Below are 22,460 nucleotides of genomic sequence, written 5' to 3' on the forward strand. Positions count from 1 at the left end.
AAAAACAGGAGATTAACGAATTAGAGAAAAAAGCATTTCCTTTCTCTGCTGGCAAATGAGAGATGTCACCAAAGCATGTTGATGTGAGAAGAGAAGAGATAACAGATATTTTGGAGGAGAGGAGGGGGGGAAGGCAGTGGAAGGCCCTTATCTGAAATGACTCAGAAGCACTCATTCCTTAACCCTATTCCAGCCCAAGGTCAACAGTTACATTCCTGTCAGTGTTTCATCCTTTCAAAAAACAACAGCAAAACATTGCTATAGAACAATGAGGAATCTTCTTTGGCCGAAACAAGTCAAAGGCAGTTACTCCTTCCTTAGAAAGGCAGCACAGCAAGAGTTGAGGATAGCAGTACTCAGGCAGAATTCGTTCTGTTCTGCCCAGAAAAGCCATCCCCTGATAAAAGGCAAAAGTTGGCATTCCCACATGTCCCACACCCTCAAGTGTGCAGAGGGAAGGCTTTTGAAGGATGCTGTCCAAGGAAACCTGGAAGGCTTTCCAAGGCTGAAGGGCTTTAGTAAAGAAAAGGCAGATGGGCAAGACCCAGGTAACTACCGACAGGTGAGCTTGACATCGATACCAGGGAAGGTCCTAGAACAGATAATTCAACAGTTGGTCTGTGAGCATTTAGAAAAGGATGCTGTGATAAGACCCCGCACAGGTTTCTCAGAAATAAGTCATGCCAGACCAATCTGATTTCTTTTCTCTTTTTTTGATGGAATTACAAACTGGATCAGGGATATTCTCGCAAAGAAGCTGGTAAAATGTGGGTTGAACGAGGCAACTGTTAGGTGGATTTGTAGCTGACTGACTGACCAAACCCAAAGAGTACTCATTAATGGTTCCTTGTTATCCTGGAAAAAAGTGGTAAGTGGGGTGCCACAGGGATCTGTCCTGGGCCTGTTGTTGTTTAATGTCTTTATAAATTACTTGGATGAAGGAATTGAAGGGATGCTCATCAAATTTGCAAAGGACACTAAACTGGGAGGGGGAGCTAATGCCACAGAAGACAGAATCAGAATTCAAAATGGCAAACTGAAGAACTGAGCGCAAGCTAACAAAATGAATTTCAATAGGGACAAATGTAAGGTTCTGCACTTAGGCAGGAAGAACCACAAACACAAATATAGGATGGGGGACACCTGGCTTACTAGCAGTACCTGTGAAAAGGATCTAGGGGTCTTGGCGGACCACAAGCTTAACATGTCAACAGTTTGATGCAGCAGCAAAAAAAAGCTAATGCTATTCTAGGCTGCATCAACAGAAGTATAGTGTCCAGATCAAGGGAAGCAATAGCACCACTCTATTCTGCCTTGGTCAGACTGCACCTGGAATACTGTGTCCAGTTCTGGGCACCACAATTGAAGAAGGAGGTTGACAAGGTGGAATGTGTGCAGAGGAGGGCAACCAAGATGATCAAGGGTCTGGAAACTAAACTTTATGAGGAGCGCTTGAAGGAGCTGAGGATGTTTAGTCTGGAGAAGAGACTGAGAGGAGGAGATATGATAGCCATCTTCAAATATCTTCAGGGCTGTTACATAGAGGAGGGGGCATGCTTGGTTTCTCCTACTCTGGAGGGTAGGACTCAAACCAAGGGCTTCAAGTTGCAAGAAAGGAGATTCCGACTAAACAGTGGGGAAAACTTTCTGCAGGTAAGAGCTGTTCAGCAGTGGCACAGAGTCCCACAAGAGGTGGTGGACTCTCCTTCCTTGGAGGTTTTTTAAACAGAGGTTGGATGGCCATCTGCCATGGATGCTTTAGCTGAGATTCCACAAATGAAAAGGGAAGAGGGCAACGTGGATATAGAGGAGCTTTTAAAAGGTGCCCATAGGAGGGACCTAAGGGATTTGGCAGGTGGGGCAGGGCAAAAAAAGTCCTTCATAAAAAAACCTTCAAAACAAACCAATCAGAAAATAAGAAGTTATTGACTGGCTCTCAGCTATGATAATCAACACATGGCTCTGAGAATTTATTTCCATTGGCTGGATGTGAATGGGAATGCTTTGGCATGGTTCCTATGGGATCAAATTAGGCCACATGGCCGTCGAGAAGATCCTGCCCTCCTCAAGTTATTTATCAATTTAAATTTGAATGCCACTTTTCCATATAAATATTCTCAAAGCAGTTCACAGCGAAACAAAATTAATAAACCAATACTTCATTACAATAACAATCAAGCACTAAATCATTTCAAGGCCTAACATGACAATTCAGCATTAACTCACGTAACGTGCGGACATTATGACATTTTAAAGTCGCCATAAAACAAACTAGCAATCATTTAAATATATTAAAGCACATTAATGCATTGAAACATGCCAGCTAATGACAAATAAAAGCAAGCGTCCCAATGTAATCGTAGATCAACAATAATAAAAGCAGCAGCCACTGTGAGGCTACACCAAATGGCCCAAAAACTAAACAGTCCATAAAATGTGTCATAAAGGCTAAAAATTAGACATTTATATATACAGTAAGTGCTAAAGGGACATAGGAAGCAACCTTCCCCAAAAGACGTCCCTCCATTAGACCATCTCACTCAGGGTAGCTTTGGGCTCACTGAGTTCAATATGATCTGCATTAGCCTTAGCCAACCTGGTGCCCAGGGCCAGCCTACCTATGAGACAAGGTGAGGTGACTGCCTCCGGTGGCTGGATCAATAAGGGCAGCAAGTCCAGCCTCCAAGGAACGCATTGTCCACTGCTACTTCTATGGTGGCAGCAACAGCTGTGGTGGGCTCCTTGGGGGCCAGATATGCCACCTCCTTGGCAGCCCCTCATGCCAGTTCTACGGCAGCCTCTTGGTGAATAGGAGGAGCTGCTGCTCTCCCCCCACCCAATATTAGAAACTCAGGTGTAGAAGCTAGATGCCAAGTAGCTCCTTAAACCAAGGTTACAGCTGCCAAAACGGAATGTCTAGGAGCCATTTGTGGGCAAGACAGCTCTAAAGTATTGTTTTTTGAATGACTGTGATTGACTATCGGTTAAATATCTGGCTAGTTCAGATGACAACCTCGAGAACTTGAAGAAAAGTCACTTGATCCAGGGACAGTCCATACATATATATTGCCCTATCTCTTTCTCTTAATGGTGACACGGAGCATTCATAACGCAAGCATGTTCTTCACAACTGTGAGCAGGGCAGTAGTGGGGAGGTGGGGTAAGTGAAGACAAGCTACAACAATTAACTATAATGTTATTCACCACTCCTGCACAGAAAAAAGCACTTGGGTTCTGGAAATTCATTTCAATTGTACAGATAAAATATAACTTATGGAATTCTACAGGATAGGGCGGTATTAGTGTGTGAAAACAGTCCAGATCCAATAAACTGCAGGCATGCACCTACAGATGGTGGAGATGTCAGGCACCATCCAGGTGCCCAGGAATCTTCACTTGGTGCAAAATGTAATTGGCAAAATGTGCTGCCACCTCCAGAGAGGAAATGGCAGGGGCTGCCCTCTGGGGTCTCCTGGGCTCTGCACTGTGATTCAGAGGGGGTGGGCCTTTCCCCCACCCTCCGACAGTCTTTGATTCCCACTTCAACCATCGGTTAAGGTTGAAACGATTACCCACCCACCGATTTCCAATGAAGGTCTTTATTCACCCCTGTTCCTGATGTAGATGGTCACTCACTCCTTCTTCCCTGGCAGGCAGGCAGGTGTATCTGGGGTGTGTGTGTGCCATTTTGTGGTTTGCCTTCGGTGGCTAAATGCTTTGGGCTGGCCCTTCTGGTGCCCCTCCCAGCAGCTTTTCCATGACTGGCACTTCCAGCACTCTCTCAAATTTCAAAATCTGTCCACTTTTCCAGAAGAGTTGGTGACCCCTGACCTAGGTGAACTAGCCTAGAAAACCAGTCGTTAAAAACAAACGGATGCATTTTTAAAAGCAACGGATCACATAATAAAAGACTGGGAGCTTTGAAACTGTACACACACACACACACACACACACACACACAGAGAGAGAGAGAGAGAGAGAGAGAGAGAGAGAGAGAGAGAACCCCCTCCTATTTTATATCCAGTTTCACCCTTCACAAGTTCTCCACTTCATTCCAATACAGAGATTTATTCTACCCCACACCTTGGCTTCATTTTCTCATTTCCACCCAGGAAGGAAAAAGTTAATGTTATCCTTAAAGACAGGACTTAAGATTATACAGAATTAATGTCAAAAATCACACACATACAGTAGGATGATCAGATGCTGCTAAGATGTAGCTTAATACCTGCCCTGATAATGTTACTGGAATATAGTTTTTGGCTTGAGTGATCAGATGCCAGTTTTGAGAAACTAGCGTGCAACCCTGCAACAGTCTGGGATTAAGTTAAATGTGGTGCTGTCCTGAACTTTGCAGCACGCCGTGTGAACTACCTGGAACACTTTGCTTGTAGCATAATGCTGTAATCCTAAAATTGACTCCCACAGATCAGAGATGTGATCAATCTCCATTACAAAATCTGCAGGTTAATCTACAATGTGAAATTTCCCTGGCAGGCTTCCCTTGGAATGCTGACGTCTGCTTTAATGCACATGTAATTGGGTGGCATCCAGATAAGTTTTACTCAGTGTAGACCCACTGGCATTAATAGGCAGGACTAACTTAGGCCCACTTAGCCCAGCCCATTAATGCTGCTGGGGTCTATCATGAGTAGAACACAGAAGGGTTTTACCTGCTACTACTGATTGTCAAAATCAGCCCCAATTAAGAAACACTTGTGGATACAATGTCTGGTTTTAACATTGCAAAACGGCTGTCGAGCATGATTAACTGGAACCTTTTGAGCGCATAGCTTCCAACAGAAGCTCATGCTCACGCTCTGGAAAAGAAAACTGATACAAAAGGTCCATTCATGAACCCAAATATCAACAAACCAAGTTGGAGGCCGCAGTACATTACACAAGGCTCTTGTTGCAACATTGGCCCGCTGGACCCATCCATGCAATTCTTAGAATCTGGTCAAGTTACAGTGCCAAGTAGAGAAACACAGTACCACGCAGCTTTTGGGGGCTTCCAAAAACCAGGCTGACTTCCCCAGAAACCCCACCAGTATAAATAACTGGTCCTCTTTATCACCAATGCACTGAGGAGGATCAAACTATCAACACCCTAAACCTCCCCTCTGGAAAAGGCAAGTTAAGAATCTAATTGCCATCTCTGCACCATCAGAACTTCTCCCTCCTTGCTGTTTCCCAAGTCCTTTGCATCTCACCTGGACAGCTTGCAATATGCCTTGAAGGAATCTTTTACTCCCTAGGTGGCCGCTGACTCAGAGAAAGGAAGGCTGTGCTCTCTTACCAAACAAGAGAGAGAGTTGACGCTTCTTTGTACAGTTTCTGGGGCAACCAGATTTTGTACTGTGGATTGTAGTCTCTGGACACACTAGTAAGGGCATAAATTATCACCTGGCAGAGGCTGCACTGCCCCAATACCCCCAATTTCATATTTAAAAGCAATTTACTGGGCGCTATAGCAGTATGTAAACTTGAAAGCATTTTGATGCTATCAAGCAAAAATTTAGAAGCTGGAGGAGAGAGGGAGGCAGATTTGAGCAGGATTCCCAATAGGCAGGGTGTAGAATCTGGCTTTAAAAAAAAAAAATGTGTTTTTAAAAGGACCAATGACTGTTTCTGAGTGAACAGCTGGACAGCTGTGGCTAGTGAATCACTCACACTTCATTTATTAGCAAGGGCCTTGCTAGAGCCTTGAAACACTTTGTACGTAGCCACAAAATTAGCACATGCTAATTTATATGTGCCGATTCAAGTTTCGGCTGACTGGCAGAAGTAAAGTTGCCCGCTCAGAAAAGTAAAATGAGATTAAAAAAAAATAAGAAGAAAAGAGGGAGGGTACTCCTGGGCCACACCATAATAGCATCCCTGCTTATTAGGAGCAAATGAATGGAAGAGTAGCTGCTTAATGACCTACAGAATTCATACATTTTGAGAAGGGAGGGGAGGGCTCATACCAAATTATCCAAAGCAGATTACACTAAACCATCATCCCTGAGTTTAGGAAAGAGAATCTTTTTTCCTACTTAAAACAGCAAGTTACCTTCCACCCACCCCCAAGCTGTTCTCCTATCCCTACTGCTTGGAAATATGCAATATGTGCTAACAAGAGATGGGAGAGAAATAATCTTGCCAAGATCTTGGGGGGGTGGCAGCGGAGGAAAATTAGGAATGGGCAAAAAAAAAAGATGCCAGACAGGGGTCTCCTCCTGCTGACAATGCAAAAAAAATGAGGGCACAGCCAGGATTCTGTACATCCTTAAAAATATAAAATAGACCCTCCCACATGTTTAAAAATGGAAGCTCAAGCATGCATCTTTCTGGCCCCCCAGGAAAGATATCCAGGAAACTGTACCTATCAGTATTGTTGTAGCCAAATCAGGAACCAGCAGCATTAACTTTGGAGCCATCCCTGCAATGCTCTTATGCGCCGAGAAGCTGCCAGTGGGCATGTGCTTGGAATTCTGCAGAACGGGTTCTGCTACCAGGCAAGCATTGCCAAAGCCAGATTATGCAGCAATAGAGGATGCCCACAGCCTCCCTTTGACTCCATGCTCACAAAGAAAAAGAAGAAATGGAAGCATCAGAAGCTGCCTTGTACCAACTCAGACTGTTGGGTCCATCTGAGCGCAGAACTCTAACCACTGAGTTACGGCCCTCCTCTCCCCTAGTTGAGAAAAAGTAGCTTCCTTTCTTCCCTCCCTCCCTCCTTCCTTTTTTCCTTTTTTGAGGACTAGTATCATGCAGCGACTTGAAAGTCTAAAAGTTCACATTGTTGTGAAAGGTAACTAACCTAAGCAAATAAAAAGTTCCAAGCCAAGCCATAGGCCACTGGGGGGACATGCACAATCACACTATGAAAATGCTCAAACTGCCTGTGACAGGTAGCAAGCGTGGAGCAAAGGGGGGATTTAAAGCTAAAAATAGATGCCAGACTGGCTACTGCAGCCTTTAAAGAGTGGGTGAAGAAAAACACCACCCTGCTTACTTTCTCTAGAGCTATGGCATTCATGACCAAGGAACTCAGAAACATTGCCAGCATACCGTATTTTTCGCTCTATAAGACACACATTTTCCCCTTCAAAAATTAAGGGGAAATGTGTGTGCGTCTTATGTAGCGAATGCAGGCTTCTTGGCTTCAGTGTTAGCAACACAAAGCCTCCGAAGCGCAGTGGGAGTGCTCCTGCCTCGCTCCGGAGGCTTCACGTTGCTTTTGCTGAAGCCTGGAGAGCGAGAGGGGTTGGTGCGCACTGAACCCTCTCGCTCTCCAGGCTTCAAAGACAGCCGCCTGAAGCCTCGAGAACAGGACTCTCCTGGCTTCAGCAAAAGGAACCTGAAGCCTCTGGAGCGCAGTGGGACCTCCTGCTGCGCTCCGGAGGCTTTGGGTTCCTTTTGTGGAAGGGTAGGTGCCCCTTCAGCTAAGGCGCAGTGCCCCTTCAGCTAAGCGGGAGGAGAAATGGAAGGGGCTCCATTTCTCCTGCCGCTTCACTGAAGGGGGGCTGCACAGAGAGGGGGAGAATTTTTTTTTCTTGTTCTCCCCCTCTAAAACAAGGTGTGTCCTATGGTCGGGTGCATCCTATAGAGCGAAAAATACGGTAAATCCCAGGCAAAGCCATTTTGAAGGTGAACTGGTCTTTAGGACCACAAGGAGGATTCAAAAGGTAGCCCCAAACTGAGTGTGAGAGTAACAGCAGAGGTGAATTCAGAAATCATGCAGTAGTATTAAAGAAGGGTGTTCCATGCATGCACAGTGTGCATTTATTTATTTACAGATTTATAAGCCACACTTTCACGTAAAATATTTCAAGGATGTATACAATCTAAAACAACCACCACCCCACAGTTAAAACCATTTAAAGGGTCAAAGACATCCATAAAGCTAGTTGGCAAATAATCTCAGGTTTGAATGGCCCGTCTGAATGATACAGTGCTTAGAAGACATCGAACGGACAACAGGGATGACTCCTGCTGAACTTCTACTAGCAAGGAGTTCCACAGGGCACGGCCGGCCACACTAAACTGTTGATCCCTGTTCAGAGTCGGCTAAACTTCAGGAGGCATGTGGGCTCACCAAGTGTCCCACCTTCACCATGAGGCCAGCAGCTAAAGCCACTCTCATACTTCTGAAATTAAGGGTCAGGCCTTGAAGGACGAAGCATCTGGGGAAAGCAGCACGCTCTCAAACTGATTCCTAATTTATTCCTCCAAACTTCCCATTCCCGGTCACTGCAGCCTCAAACAAATGCACAAACTCCCTCTGAGCAAACAGGACCGTGAGGTCTGTCTATGGCAGGAGCTGACACTTTTACCAAAAGCAAAGACTTACATCAGATTTGCATCAACACAACAAATGCCAGACTGGAACTGGTGAGCTGGGTGGGGAGAGAAGGAAAGCTCTAGTAACCGTAAGAACTGAAAACACAACGTATTTTGGGTCCCCCTCCCCCCCATGCACCACAAAGCTAAGCAAAAATTGCTGCAAGAACCAGCCCTTTCCCCATTTTCTTCGGCTGAAACCTGTCATAGAAGTCATAGATAGAATTATACAGCTGGGAGGGACCCTGAGGGTCTGCTACTGCAACCCGCTGGAGAGCAGGAATCTTGCCCACAATTCTCCCTGGGTGGGCAGCCAGAAACACTGACCCGTTGTGCCACCTGACACTTTGACTGAGAACCCATGGCCCCTTGGGTGCTGTTGGACTGCACCTCCCAGCAGCCCCCAGAACCAGCATGTCCTGTGATCAGGGAAGCTGGGAATCACAGTCCAACAAATTCTGGATGGCCCCACTGGTAGAGTTGGGCCAGAGTTTCAATTTTGGCTTCTTTTGGTTTTCTTTCTCATTTTTTCAGTCTTCTCCATCAATTTTAGATTTGTTTACCAGTAAGTCCTCATGGTATTTCATTTGCATTTTGGTGTGAATTTCTCCTAACATGCACTTTTTATATGCAAATGTTCCTAATTTCACCAAAAGGATTGCATTTTGGTGTGTGATTTTCACCAATATGTGCATTTTTAATGCACACTTTATCACAGTGTGTGCATTTCCGTATGTATTTCTTGGCTGGAGATCTGCTACAAAATTTGTAGGAGTATGAATTTCAAAGGAGGGCCGCATCTCTATTCACAGGTTGTTTCGGAAAGTGTGAATTATGTTGGTTCGCCTTTAAATACAAACTGAACCAAATTCCTCCCCCAATATCTGCCAGAAGTGGGATGTTTCCTCAACTACAGCAAGGCTTGCTCCTCCCCTACCCCAAAATCTCAGGACCTCCCTCTTAATTAGTGCTGTCACCTTAACAAAGGAATGCTAGCTGGTATTTAGTCAAATGGTTTATCAAATGTGCACCAACATAAAACAATTCTTCTAACACACAAACCACCCTTTGTTTTTAGACCATGCACTAATGCTTCATAGCAAGCATCATCTTGAAAACAGAAGGGAAATTTGGAATGCCTATTGGAATGAGGGTGCTTCCTGCCTGCAGCTTGAAAAAACTATTTTCATTAAAAATTATACATGTGCACACACACACCTTGGCAGGATCTTTTTAAATCAATGAACAATGTTCTAATCAGTAAGACTGCTGCCCAACAGCTCCACTGAAGTCAAATAGGGCTTAATGTTGTAGTAGACATATATATACACAGGACAGAATAAATCAAATAGGAATCAAATAAATAAGTAGTTACATTCATACCAACAAGACATTCAGGAGCTGGCAGGGCCCATATGAGATTCAGCTCAGTGACTGTGTACATGCTCAGCAGGCAGGCAGTCCCAATTTCAGTCTCAGATATCTCCAAGTAAAAAGGATCAGGAAAGTCCGGAGAGCCTCTGCCAGCCACTAGGAAGACCAAGGGTCGGATCCAGTAAAAGGCAGCTGCATAGACCCCCTTTGGGCATGTGGGAGGGGCTCCATAGTTCGGTGCCAGTCGCCCAGCTGTGCCCCTATCTGGACAGGGACAGCCTATCTTCTGTTGTCTATGCTCCATCAGCCTCAAGGTTAGATGACTGCAATGTGTTATACATGGGGCTGCCTCTGAAGACAGTTTTGGAAACTTCAGCAGGTGCAGAATTTGGCAAGAGGTGCGGAGGGCAGCAACACAAGAACGGGCCTTTTCTGCTGTGGCTCCCAGCTTGTGGAATGCTCTCCCCAGGGAAGCTTGCCAGGCGCCTTCATTGCATATCTTTAGGCACCAGGCAAAAACATTCCTCTTTTCCTAGGCCTTTGGCTAATTAAACTATCTGCGCCTTTTTATACTGCGGGGGGTGGGGGGTATTGTTTTTGTTTGTTACTATGCTATGTATTTTTGTGTTGTAAAGCACCCCGTGATCCTTGAAGCAGAAATTTAATAAATAACATATAAATAAATAAAACGTCGCAGCTTCCCATGTCCTTAAACGCTCCACACTCAGCAAGAGCAGTGCCCTCCAAAAAGTATGTTTGCTTTAAGAGTCTGTTAATTGGGGGGGGGCGGGGCGGGCGGGAGGAACTATGCAAATAGTTTCAACAAGCATCCTACACCATGTGGTGTGTTTGTGTTTGGGAGGTGGTAGAATCTGGGATATTCCATCTCCTAAACTGGCCAAGGTTCCTTGAAGCTGACTTGCCCGACTTCCCTTTACCAGCAAGACAGCCAAGTAAGGGTGCAAGAGATTAAGCTCAACCCATAGGCGAGAGCCACTCAGTCTAAAGCATTGCAGCAGAGGTCAGACCCAGGACAGGAGTCACCTCACTGCCAGCTAAGCGACACCACCGCACCACAGCTCAGGGACTATCCACAAGCATTTAAGACTCGCCTTTCAAGTTTATTAAAAAGACATATTTGCTACACTTAGCAAAATGGAAGATAAGGATCTAAAAGCTTTCTTCGAACGAAGCAACATCTGGGGCTGATAAACAGACCCAGAAGAGAAATCAAGTCTAAAAAGAAAAGAAAAAGGACACATTATATTACATATATATATATATATATATATATATATATATATATATATATATACCGGTATATGCGCGCACTACAGCAAGAGTGTGGGGAAGGGCCCAACCTCTCTCCCCTCCCCATCTCAATCAGATAATTAAAATGCCTGCATTAATCACATTTGCAATGGAACAAATCGTTGGAGCCCTCCTGCCTCCCCTTTCCAGGGTCTGTTATTGTAGTAGGCGAATCCTGCTGCCGTCTGTTTGGTAGAGATAAGGAAACCTTTATCTTACTTGGCAATCTTTATCAGAGGAGAGATCGAGTCCCTTGCTTATCAGCAGCTCAGATCTGCTTCAGCAGAAAGCAAAAAACGGAAAGGGGGGAGGGTTTCGGGGAACGGGGTGGGGAGGCGAGAAATGCTCCTGCAAAACTTTACAGACAATTTCTGCCTCCGTGCTCCCACAAGAGAGTTTTGCTTTGTTTGGAGAGGTGCATGTGTGCGCGCGTGCGTGTTTTTGTTTTTGTTTAAAAAACATTAAATGTGCACAACCACCCAATCGCAACCAGATCAATCTGCAGACTTTTATCATTCCCCTCAATCTAAAGAGCCCAGGACTGTAACTGCTTGCAGAAACGCATATACACAGCTGCCAAGAGGTTTGATCATTTTCTGTGTGTGCCCACACTCCCGTGTTTGAAGTTAATAAATGTAACCAGCTATCTCGGCTAGGGATCAGCTCCCTGACTTCTTCTCTCTTTTTTATTTTATTATCAGCTGTCCACAACTATCAAACAGCAGAACAAAAGAGAAGGAGAGAGAGAGAAACAAAACAACTGGTGCCAGGGTGCACCTTGAGGTTGCTATGTAGGTTTGTCATAAAAGAAAAGAAAAACCTGATGGGAGGAGCAGAAAACAAAAATGAAGGATGGACGAAGGTATTAAAATAGTCTTTATAGTTACGGTTGCACTTATCTGATTGACTTGCAGCAACCTTGGCGGGGGGGGGGGGACGACTAAAAAAACAACAACTAGCTAGCCGATTGCCAGGGCAAAAGCCCAGGAGAACACAGAAAAGTGGGTTTAAAAATTAAAGCCCCGGCATGGCCTGATAGCTGGATGTTCTGATCCCCTTATCGGAGTCACCATCAGCTCCCAGTTACAATCAAGCTTTTACTGCCTTAACTCAACGCAGCATCTACGCTCCAGCCAAAAAGGAAGAGGAATGAAAGAGAGAGAGAGACGCTGCGCTTAAGGCTGCTCTCTGAAAACCCTTAATAGTGAAAGCAATTACGTGCCAAACCTCCACAGGGCGCTTGCCACCGCTGGCTGAACCGGGGCAGGGGGGGGAGAGCATCCAGCAGCTAGCTGGGGTCAAAGTTGCCTTGTGTTTTACGGGCTTCATTCGTGGCCAAAGCGGTTGGAAAGGCACCACAACTTTGTTGTTTGGGGAAGGGGGGGGTGCAAGTAAAAGGGGAGAAGGCAAATAGAGTTCTGTAAAATTACGCGCTTTGTGTTTTTAAAGAAGTGGATCCAGCAGAGACAAGTTTTCCTCCCTCTCTCATAATAATACCAGAGCCAATAAAGTTGGGTAGTGGGAGACTCAAGACAGACAAAGAGGACTTCACCCATCACTTTGTTAAAATATGGAATTGGCTGCCATGGGACATAGTGGTGGCCACCAACTTAGATAGCCTTAAAAGAGGATTCGAAATGCTTCTGAATACCAGTTTGCAGGAAATCACAATTGGACTTCCCATTTCAGCATCAAGTTGGCCACTGTCAGCAAGAGATGCTGGACTAGACGGGGCCCCAGCAGACCAGCTCTTAGGATGTTACCTTCAAGCACTTTGGGAGGAAACTGTTTACCTGGGTCTATTTCCATCAGGCTATGGAGCACTAACTGCCCATCTTGCTTTGGTAGATTACCTCGACCAGGAGAAACACTGTGGCAGTATTGATTCTCCTGGGTCTTTTGGTGGCTTTTTAATAACCAACAGCCATAGTATCCTTCCGCAGTTTAGGACAGGATGGGAGCCTATGCTTGGCCAGGGTTCTGCTCCTACCTCGGAAGGCGGCAATACTGGGAAACTTCCCCTGTTCCTGGGGTGAACTGTCCTACAGAGTTTTGAAGACTCACATCCTGTCTCCCATGCGTTTCAACAGCCACATGCTGCTGCTGCGGCGGCTGCGCAAGGTAATTCAGGGGGCTAGTATGCTGATGACACCTGACACTTAGCTCTATTTTCTCCTTTACTCTCATCATCAGGTTTGGCTCTGGAAATGGACCGCCCAAAGTCGGCATAAGATGAGGACAGATGAACCCAACATCCAGACAGACAGGAGAGTGATGCAAATGCTATACAGGTTGGTTGACCTAGATATGTGGCAGGGATGTGCGACCGGGATGCACACTCTCAAAGAACCACGTTGCCGTGTGAGAAGAGTGCTCCGGGATGCAGCCTGGCTTTTCACTTCCTCCCATCGTGGTGGCATACATCTGGTTCTTTAGCAGTCACCCACCCTAACACTGATCCAGATGTGCTAGGTTTAAGCAAGGTGGTGGCCTCATGCACCTTCACACCATACTCTGGCTTTTAGAGACTCAGCCGTATTCTGAAGAAGGAGGAAATAAGGAAGAGCCCTGCTAGATCCATCTGACAGTGCATCAAATCCAGCATGATGCTTCTACAGGAGCCAACCAGAAGCCTCCAGGAATCGGAGAAGCAGGGCATGACAGGAAGAGCCTTTCCGGCAGCTAGGATCACAAGACAGCTGCCTTCTACCAAATCAGGCTATTGGTCCGTCAAGCACAGTATCACCTACAGTGGTAGAAGCTCTTCAGGACTTCATTTGGGGGGCACTACACTCCCTTCCTAAACATGCTAGGGAATGAACCAGGGACCATCTGATGCAATGGAGATGCTCTGCTACTGAGTTACAAATGTCTGGTCACAGCTAGTATTTAGAAATAGACTACCTTTGCACCTGGAGGTTCCATACTGCCATGACTAGTAGCCATCAACAGCCCCTTTCCTCCTCCACGAATTTGTCCAATCCCTTTTAAGGCCACCTTGATGTATCTAACCTATCAGGTTAATTATGCACTGTACGATGGAGGACTTCCTTTTTGACAAAGGTACAGTCTATCATGCTTTGGGTGCCTCTCAACCTGGGCATTGCCATGTGCCACACACACAAGGCTTGTCACTGAAAACAGGTGAGAAGCTGGTCTGGAATGAGGCTGTTAACTACCCCCAGGTGCTCCTTTTGATCTTCTCTAGTTTGCTCTGGGCCAAGTGGAAGGCCCTGCATCTTCACATTTAACAGCCTAAATCCACCCCAGCCTGCATGGCCAATAGTCAGGGATGATGGAAGTTGTGGTCGTAAGAACATAACAGGAGCCCTGCTGGATCAGACCCAAGACCCACCTAATCCATCAATCGCCCTGTTCTCACAGTGGCCAACCAAATGCCAGTTGAAAGCCCAAACTTTCCAAAAGGTCTGGAGGGCACTAAGCTGGGTGAGGCTGTCCTAAGTGCTATGAACCCAGGATAATTCAGGAAGTGTATCACCATATGTACACATGATGTACAAAAGCATGTCTGAAAAGCTGCTGCCGCCACAGTGACATTATCCTTTGCCACAGTCTGGGCCTTTTTAGTAGGGAGTCTGCCACAAGAATCCTCTTTCACCAGAGATGCCTGGTGTTGGACACTGAGCCTTTCTGCATACAAAGCAAGAGCTCTAAATAAACCCTTCACAAACATTTAAACTTTAGACAGTGAACTATTCAAAAGGCCTTTGTGGCAGAAAAATGGCATTAAAAAATAAAAAGGGTCCAGGAAATGGGATCTACCAAGTCCTAATTATTGCAGCAGCCAAGCCTCCCAGCCCTCAGCTGGAGGAACTTGTCTCTCAAAAGCCATGACATCTCTCCCAAAAGGATTCTGCTCATCAGACTGCAACATTTCAATAACGGAACAATAGCTTATTAAATATTTTACAGAGGAAAACAAGGGGCGGAATAGTACCTCTTGAGATTCAGCAAATACTAGCTAGAAGTTCCTTAAGAACAGAAGATGAGCTTGCTGGATCAGGCCAGTGACCCGTCCAGCATCCTGTTCTCAGAGGGGGTCAATCACATGCCTGTGGGAAGCCTGCAAGTTGGACTTGAGCAGCACCCTGCCCACTTGCGACTTCCAGCAGGGGCATAATCGGTCTTCTGCCAGCCAGTGCAGCATGGGCTGGGTAACCTACAGCCTTCCAGATGTCACTGGACTACAATTCCCATCATCCCTTACCACTGTCCATGCTGCCTGGTGCTGAAGGAAGATGGAATCCAGCTGACGCTGGAGGGTCAAAGCTTCCCCAACCCTACTAGGCCACAGTGAGCTAAAGGAGCAGTATAAGGGTAGAGGGTCTGCCTGGCATCAGCCGTGATACAATTTTCTCTCCAAAGTAGTTTTTCTTAGGCCAGCACATAACATAAACTGGCTTTCAAACTGCTCTGCCAACCTTTTACCGCTGTTTGGATTTGACGCTGGGCGGTGGGCGATGTGGAGCAGACAAAGGGAAGAGTTCCTTTAGACAGCACGTCATTGTAATTCACAACTATGAAATGCAGCAATGGCCAACAATTTAAGACAGGGTTGGGACAGATTTGGGAAGTGTAAGGCTACTGATGGCTTGCAGCCACAAAGGCTATACTCTACCTCCAAGATCAGAGTCAGTACGCTTTTCAATGCTTCTTGCTGAGGAGGAACAGGGCTTCTTGGCACCTGTTTGGGAACATCACCTTGCCTACTCCTGGGAAATGGGAGGCTACACTACACAAGCCTTTGGTCTGGTCCAGGAAGGCTCCTCTTCTTGAGAGCTATAAGAAAGAAAATGCTCTGGTTCCAAGGCTGAGAAGGGTCTCAGGTTGCACTTTTACTTCTTATTGTATTATCATTTTTATTGTGCACTGCCCTCACTTCACAAGCACCTCGGCTGAGGGGTGGCCCCAAAGTAAACAAACCATAAACGACAGATGTGGTTAAACTCGAGTGGAAATCGGAGTGACTTTCACACCGCCAGTGGTAAGGGACAACTTTCTTAGTCATCTCTGTAGTGAACAGTCACGGCTAGAAACTGCTGTGGCGCTTCAGAAGGAGCACACATCCTCCGCAGGATGGGACAGAAGGAGAACTGACTCTTTGCACATACAAGCCCACCAGGTTGATTGACTGACATCTTCCTAGGAAGGTGCCTTAGAATGAGTCAGACCACTGGGCCGTCTATAGGGGCAGATCCACACCATACACTGAAAGTACATCCTACACACGACTTCTGCCCACCCCCAAGAATCCTAGGAACTTCAGTTTGTTAAGATGCTGGGAACTGTAGCTCTGACGGGTAAACTACAATTCCCAGGAGTTTTGGAACGAATTGTGTGCTTTAAATGTTTGACTTCCCCATGGCACGTTGACTAGGAGTGGCTCCCCAGGACTTCAGGCGGGGTTCGCTCCCGGTCCTACTCGAGATGACCTGCAGGCAAAGTATCGCCTGTGGCAAAGCCAAAAGTGAGTGGTACCAGCCCCCCGGGGCACTGAAATTACATAGGGGGCACTAAGAGGCAGGTGGGTGCTTGGAGGGGGGTGCTGGAGGTGTAAACGACTATCAGAATTTGAAATCTGGCATCACTGGACCAAGTTCATAAATTTGGTTGAATTAATTAAACCACATAGTTTTATAACTGAATTTTGAATAAATGTGCAATGTTTGGGAACCACTAGTATAGTATTTTCCTATTTAAAAAATGCAAACAAACGGCAGCATATCTGTGGCCTGAGAAGCAATTCATTATCATAGTAATAATAATAATAACTTACACCAACTAGCTGGTTAAATATAATCCAGGGTCTCATCTTCATCTAATCACTTTCTGTCAATCTCCCAGGCTTCCTCCCCCTCCTTTCAAATTTATCTGCATTTCACATCAGGCATTGGGGGGAGGGGGGGAGATTGAGAATAGAAATGGAGCCAAGAAGCAGTGAAGCAAACTCAAGTCAGCAGATATGAATCAGGAAGGCAGAGATGATCTGACATCTACTTAAAGAAAAAGGAAAAAAAAGGTCTGCAGCTCAGTTACAAGAGCCTTAACTCATGCATACTTTTCTCCCCCTTGAGAGAAAGCAAAGTAACAAAAAGAACAATTTTTCTAAACGCCCACGTATTTCACTGCCCTGTGTTCTTGCTGACTGCCATTTTCATGCCAATGGAGGGTGGGGTGGGGACAATAAAGGGTGCCTATCTGCCATCTCCAACCCCTTCATCAGTTCTGGCCATCTCTATCTGGCCTCCCATCAACATCCTCCACTTTATCATCCCTTCACATCTCTGAAGAAACCGGAGGAGGAGCCGCAGCAGCAGCCTGGAGCTTTCAAGTGCAAGTCAGCTTAATGTATTCACAGAGCTGCCCATCCCTGCAAACATCCCAATCCATCTTCGGATCACCTTTGGCTCCTTATTAAGCGGAGAACAGCGCACGGGGGTGACAAGAAAGGAGCTGGAAATTAATGCACAACAGCAGCTCAGAAAGACCTAACAACTCCTGGCAAGACAAAACAGGGTGGAAAGTTGAAAGGAGAAAAGGGGGGGGGGGGAGAGAGGAAGACACACCACCCAAACAGACGGCATCTTCCGGAAGATGGAAGCCACAGGATCTCTGCTAGGCATGTGCCAGGGGGCGGCTAAGAGGCCTGCAGTCCTGGATGGCGCCACTTTCTCGGCCAAAGAAAAGAAGCAGGCAGATCACTTTGCGCCTCTCCTAAGCCCACAAGTGAAGCAGCGCTTGGCCTTCCTTGCAGCCCCCCAGCCTGCCTGTCATGAAGAAGTTTCCCTTCTTCTTCTTCTTTTAAAGGTTCGCACCCAACACCGGATAATTCACACAGACCCACAAATCCTCCAGTTACACAAAAAGAAATGGACGAACGTGACCAGCCCCCCAACCCCCTTGTGAACTTCACTCTTCGTGTACAGATTACGCACGTCACGGGATCATTTGAGGGAATCTGGGAGCATTTCGCACAGCACAGCTGAATGCCAAAAACATCATCGCAGAAACCCCTGGGGCTTAGCCTCCCTCCCATTCTCTTCAAGCGTTCCAGATATAATCCCACCTGCAACCCATTCCTTCTAACTAGGAGCTCATATGCCTAATCCCAAATATTTCAAGGGAAAGATGCGCTCTGCATGCATGCAAAAGCACTCATTATTGTTTCATATGTTCCTGGACTGAAACCTGGGGAAATTAAAGAACTGAGGCAAGGGAGGCATGGGGGGGGGGGCGAGTTAAGCTCATATTGAACACGGGAAATTCCTCACATTGGTTTTCCACTGTGATGGGTGGAAACCTGTCAAATAGAGCCAATTCCCCTTGTATAAGTGGTTTAGTACCCATTTTTCAACCCAGCAGGATCTCAGATTGTTGCAAACTTATTATTGTATAGGAAAGTGTTGCCTCACCAAGCTCAATACAGTCTACACTGACTGCCAGCAGCTCTCCAGGCTTTCAGGCACTAGTCTCTCTCATCCCTATACCTGGAGATGCTGGAAGAGGAGAGAACCTGGGACTTTCTGCGTGCAAAGCAGATGCTCTCCCATTGAGCTATGGCTCCCCCCCCCCCAAATAGAAGACATCCAATATAATGAAGCAGCTGATGGCATGAAAGTCCCGCCCCCACAAACAAGGGGAGTGGCTAAAGCAAAAAAAGTTGTTGTGAGGCAAGGAAGAAGTTGAATATTCAGAAAAATTAATGGAAATTGCAGGGGTGTGTGCAGGGGTAACTATCACCCTAAAAAAAAAGTTTGCTTTGTTCTTATCAGTAAAAGGAATCACCTCAGGCAGGCAAACAGGTAGATGCAGCTTAGTATAGCAATTATTTCCAGGGGAAGATAAAGCAATATTATCACATGGGGCCCTGCTTCCCTATCCACACACACATCTCTCTCTCTCTGCCTTATCAGCGGCTAAGATCTGTCCAGGAAGGAAGGGAGCAGAAAAAAAGCAGTCAAACCTGCCAGTGGGAATGTTCCAGTAGTTGATATTAAAATCCCCCATGCCCCCCCAAAACAAACAATCACTTTCCTAGATGGCTGACCTGAATCCAGACCACCTTTGACTGATCATTTTGAGAACCTCAAGAGGACTCTTTGATCCAGAGACACCAATATGAATGCCCAGGAGAGTTAAACTTGTAGAGAGGGTGGTGCCTAACATTGATGTTCCCAGATATGGAAATCATCAAGGATTGCCAAAACTTAATTAGGTTATGGATATGTGGATTGGAAGCATCAGGGAGGGCAAGATAGCCAGCAGCACAAGAGCAAGGAGGAGAAAGAACCATAAAGAGAACTTGTGGGAATGGAGCATAGGAAGGCGCTTCATCCAAAAGCAGAACATTGGTCCAATTCACTCAGTACTGCCTACTCTGACTGGCAGCAGCCAGGGTTTCAGGCAGGGGGTGCCAGGAATTGGACCTGGAACCTTGCAAGCACCCCCTGGTGGTTCAGCAATAAAAATTCCTGGCACATTTGCAAAACTAAGCAGGGTCCAGCATGGTTTCAAACTGGATGGGGGACAGTATGTGTTGGGACTGTTTGGACCAGATGACCTTTGAGGGGTCCCTTCTAGCTCTCTACATCTCTATGGTTTGATGACCCTTCCCAAAACCTAGCAGAGTATTAAAATGTACCTTTTAAAAAATGCAGTTTTATTAATTTCCAATATATAACAACTGCAAAAAAGAAAAAAGAAAAGTGGGGGAGAGTTGGGACTTTGTAACATGTACCTTAAAAAAAACTTTATTTTTTTAAAAAAAATAGTCAAGTGAAACCAAAACTATTTCCTTTTCTCCAGATGCAGTAATAGTTACTAAGAAATGACCAAGTAGGAGATGTAAAATAGGGAAAAGGTCCACGATTGGTCCAAGCATGGCCTATGCAAGCTTCCAACTTTCACATAACTCTTCACCTGGTTGGGAACCCATTATCAGCAGTGAGCTTGCTCCTGTACCTTGCATGTGGATACATTCTCACGGGGGCCTCACTTCCAGTGATTTCCAGCAACACAATTCTCTGTATCGGACACTATCAGAGGGTCCTCCTTCAATGAGCATCACTTTCACAGCACACACTTCAACTGTCCACACCTCCAAAGGCCACAAATACAAATCTCAATGCCTCAATGATGCACATGCGAAAGCATTTTCCTTGATGAAGAGTGCTGTGAAACTCACAAGTCTACACCCACCTAGTTCACCTAGATATAATCTTCTCACTTCCTTTTTCTGTTATTCCTCCTCCAGGGACAACAAGCTCATCAGGATATAAATGATGAGTACCAGAACGCACTCTGCAGACACTCAGAGGCAGGTGTTTTTAAGGCACCAAATGTCCCAGGCACAGATAGTCAAAACCTAACCAGGGTCTGAGCCCCTCAACTTTCTCCCCCCTCCAAGAAATTTCCTAAGGAAGACCCTCTCCCAAGCCCCCTCCCCTTTAAAAACACGCACCGCCAACATTTGCAAAAGTCCCTCAAGATGAGGCTTCCTAATGCAAGAGGAGATGGGAGTGAGTCAAGCGCGAGATAAGATCGCAATTTCAGCCCATCCCGACAGGGCGATCTTATCAGGACGGGACTAGCAGAAAGGAATATTTTAAAGCCTTTATCTCGGCTCGCATCAGGGGCGGCTCTATCAGCCTGGCGATCGCACCAGGGAAGGAGGAGAGGAGGGGGCGGGGATGGAGCAGGAAGATCGGGGGGCAAAGGACATCGCGCCGCCAACCCCCCAAAAGGGGGGACTTCTGCCGCCACGGAGCCCGAGAGAGACCCTCACCGGGTCGTCTGGCTTGCAGGCTGCCGCTTTCTGAGGAGGCGCTGGGGGAGCTTCCAAGAATGGTCATTGTGTAAATAAGAAGCATTGCTGGCGAGGGTGGGGTGGTAGCAATTCCTCTTATCCGGGGACAAACAAGGAGCGACAACGCCGCCGCCGCCGCCGCCGCCTCCATCTACAGGGCAGCTGTCAAAATGACGCCTCATCCCCCCCCCCCCGCAGACTGCCAAGTTCGTTCCCACGAGGGTCAAGTAAAAGGCAGGCGGTTGAGCAGCGGGGGAGGGACTAGAATGGGATCGTGCAATCCCCCCTCCCGCCCGGAGACGCTTAGGATTGACCTAAAACCTAAACCAGCAAGGAAGACTATTGGGAGGGGGATGGAGCGGGGAGGACCCGATCCAGGAGTTGCATGGAAGTGGGACGTGAAACTGACCCGAAGCCTTCGGGAAAAGGTAAAGATCAAAGTGGTGGAAGCGTGGAAGTGGAGAAAAGAGGACGGTCCCTGGCAATTAGCCCCACGTCGAAAGGGTCGGGGACAGAAAGCCCCCCGCCCCACAGACACACGCCTTGTCACTCCAGGATAATTGGCGGCGGCGGCGGCGGCGGCGGCGGCGGGGGGGGGGTGTCTAAGCGCGCCGCAAGGCAGGAGTATTTCCCAGTCAGAAATATACAAGAAGGGTGGAGGGAGAAAACCTCCGGAGTTTGGCGGGTGTGGGGAGAGGAAGAAGTCTCCAAGCACCAACTCTGAGTACATCTGGAAATTGGGAAGGCGCGGGGGGAACCGCGACCACTAACTTTAGATGCATTGGCCATAGGGGGTGGGGGGGGGGGACAGGGCACAGAAAAGCAAATAACGAAGAAATTAGCGGGATGGGGGGGGGGGACGTTACTCCGAGCCCGGGCGGGAAGCGGCCAAGAACGGGGTGTACGGGGGAGGGGAGCGGGCGGACAGCAAAGTTGTCGGGGAGGCGGCGCTGCTCACGTTTGATCTGCCGGGGCTTGCTCTGCTTCCTCCTGGACATCGCGGGGCGGCGGCAGCTTCGTCTTCCTCTGGCGGCGGCGGCGGCTGCAGAGGCAGGTTGGCGGGGGGCGGCCGGCTCGCGGCTCTCATGCCCACCCGGCGCTCCCAGGGCTGGGCGGCGGGCAAGCAGGGCGAGCTGGCCGGGAGGAGGAGAAGGGCTGCTCGCCCGGCGGTGGCGCCTCCGTCGCTCTCCTCCGCGTCGTCTTCTGGCGCTTCCCGCCGCCGCCAGCGACGGCGTCCCCCGTTGACGATCCGGCACTCGGCGGGCTCCGGCTTCCTTCCCGCAGCGCCGCTTTCTCGTTCTCTTTCTTCCTCCTCCCGGCTCCCGTTCTGCAAGATTTCTACGGGGGCTTCTGCGCGCGTGTCTGTTTTTTTCTCAATGGAACCTGAAAATGTATCAAAACCGCCGAACGTTCCAAAGGGGCGTGGTCTCGGAGCGAGCAGGGCCCAGGCGCAGCCGCTCATAGGGCAGCCGCTCGGATCCTAGCTACGCCCACCGGATAAGGTGGATGCAAGTGGGGGAGTGGGCGGAGTTACAGCCGCGCGGGGAGTAAATTAGGGATTTGGGAGAGGTGAGGACCCGAATGGCATAGCCTCCGCGGTGATTCAACCCATTCGATTAAT

At 47.4% G+C, this 22,460-nt stretch overlaps 1 protein-coding gene and 1 long non-coding RNA gene across 5 annotated transcripts in view; one reads left to right on the forward strand and one right to left on the reverse strand.

Annotated features, from left to right (window-relative positions):
- ZFPM1 (zinc finger protein, FOG family member 1) overlaps positions 1-22,227 on the reverse strand; it is a 108,632-nt gene extending 86,405 nt beyond the window's left edge. For 3 of the 4 annotated variants that reach the window (XM_083754511.1, XM_083754508.1, XM_083754507.1), the window contains exon 1: positions 21,798-22,227. In XM_083754511.1, the coding sequence (XP_083610637.1) occupies positions 21,798-21,837 (40 nt within the window). In that variant the 5' untranslated portion in view covers positions 21,838-22,227. Of the gene's footprint in view, positions 1-19,081; positions 19,101-21,797 lie in introns of those variants that run through there. The other variant, XM_083754510.1, reaches the window with a different exon arrangement.
- On the forward strand, positions 328-16,698 carry LOC310851948. Its single transcript, XR_014567926.1, has 2 exons — positions 328-562; positions 13,207-16,698. It is a non-coding gene; the product is annotated as an uncharacterized lncRNA (long non-coding RNA).
- Positions 22,228-22,460: the final 233 nt, after the last annotated feature.

Source organism: Podarcis gaigeae, assembly GCF_964106915.1.
Source record: "Podarcis gaigeae genome assembly, chromosome: 8".
In the NCBI taxonomy this organism is placed as follows: Eukaryota; Metazoa; Chordata; class Lepidosauria; order Squamata; family Lacertidae; genus Podarcis; species Podarcis gaigeae.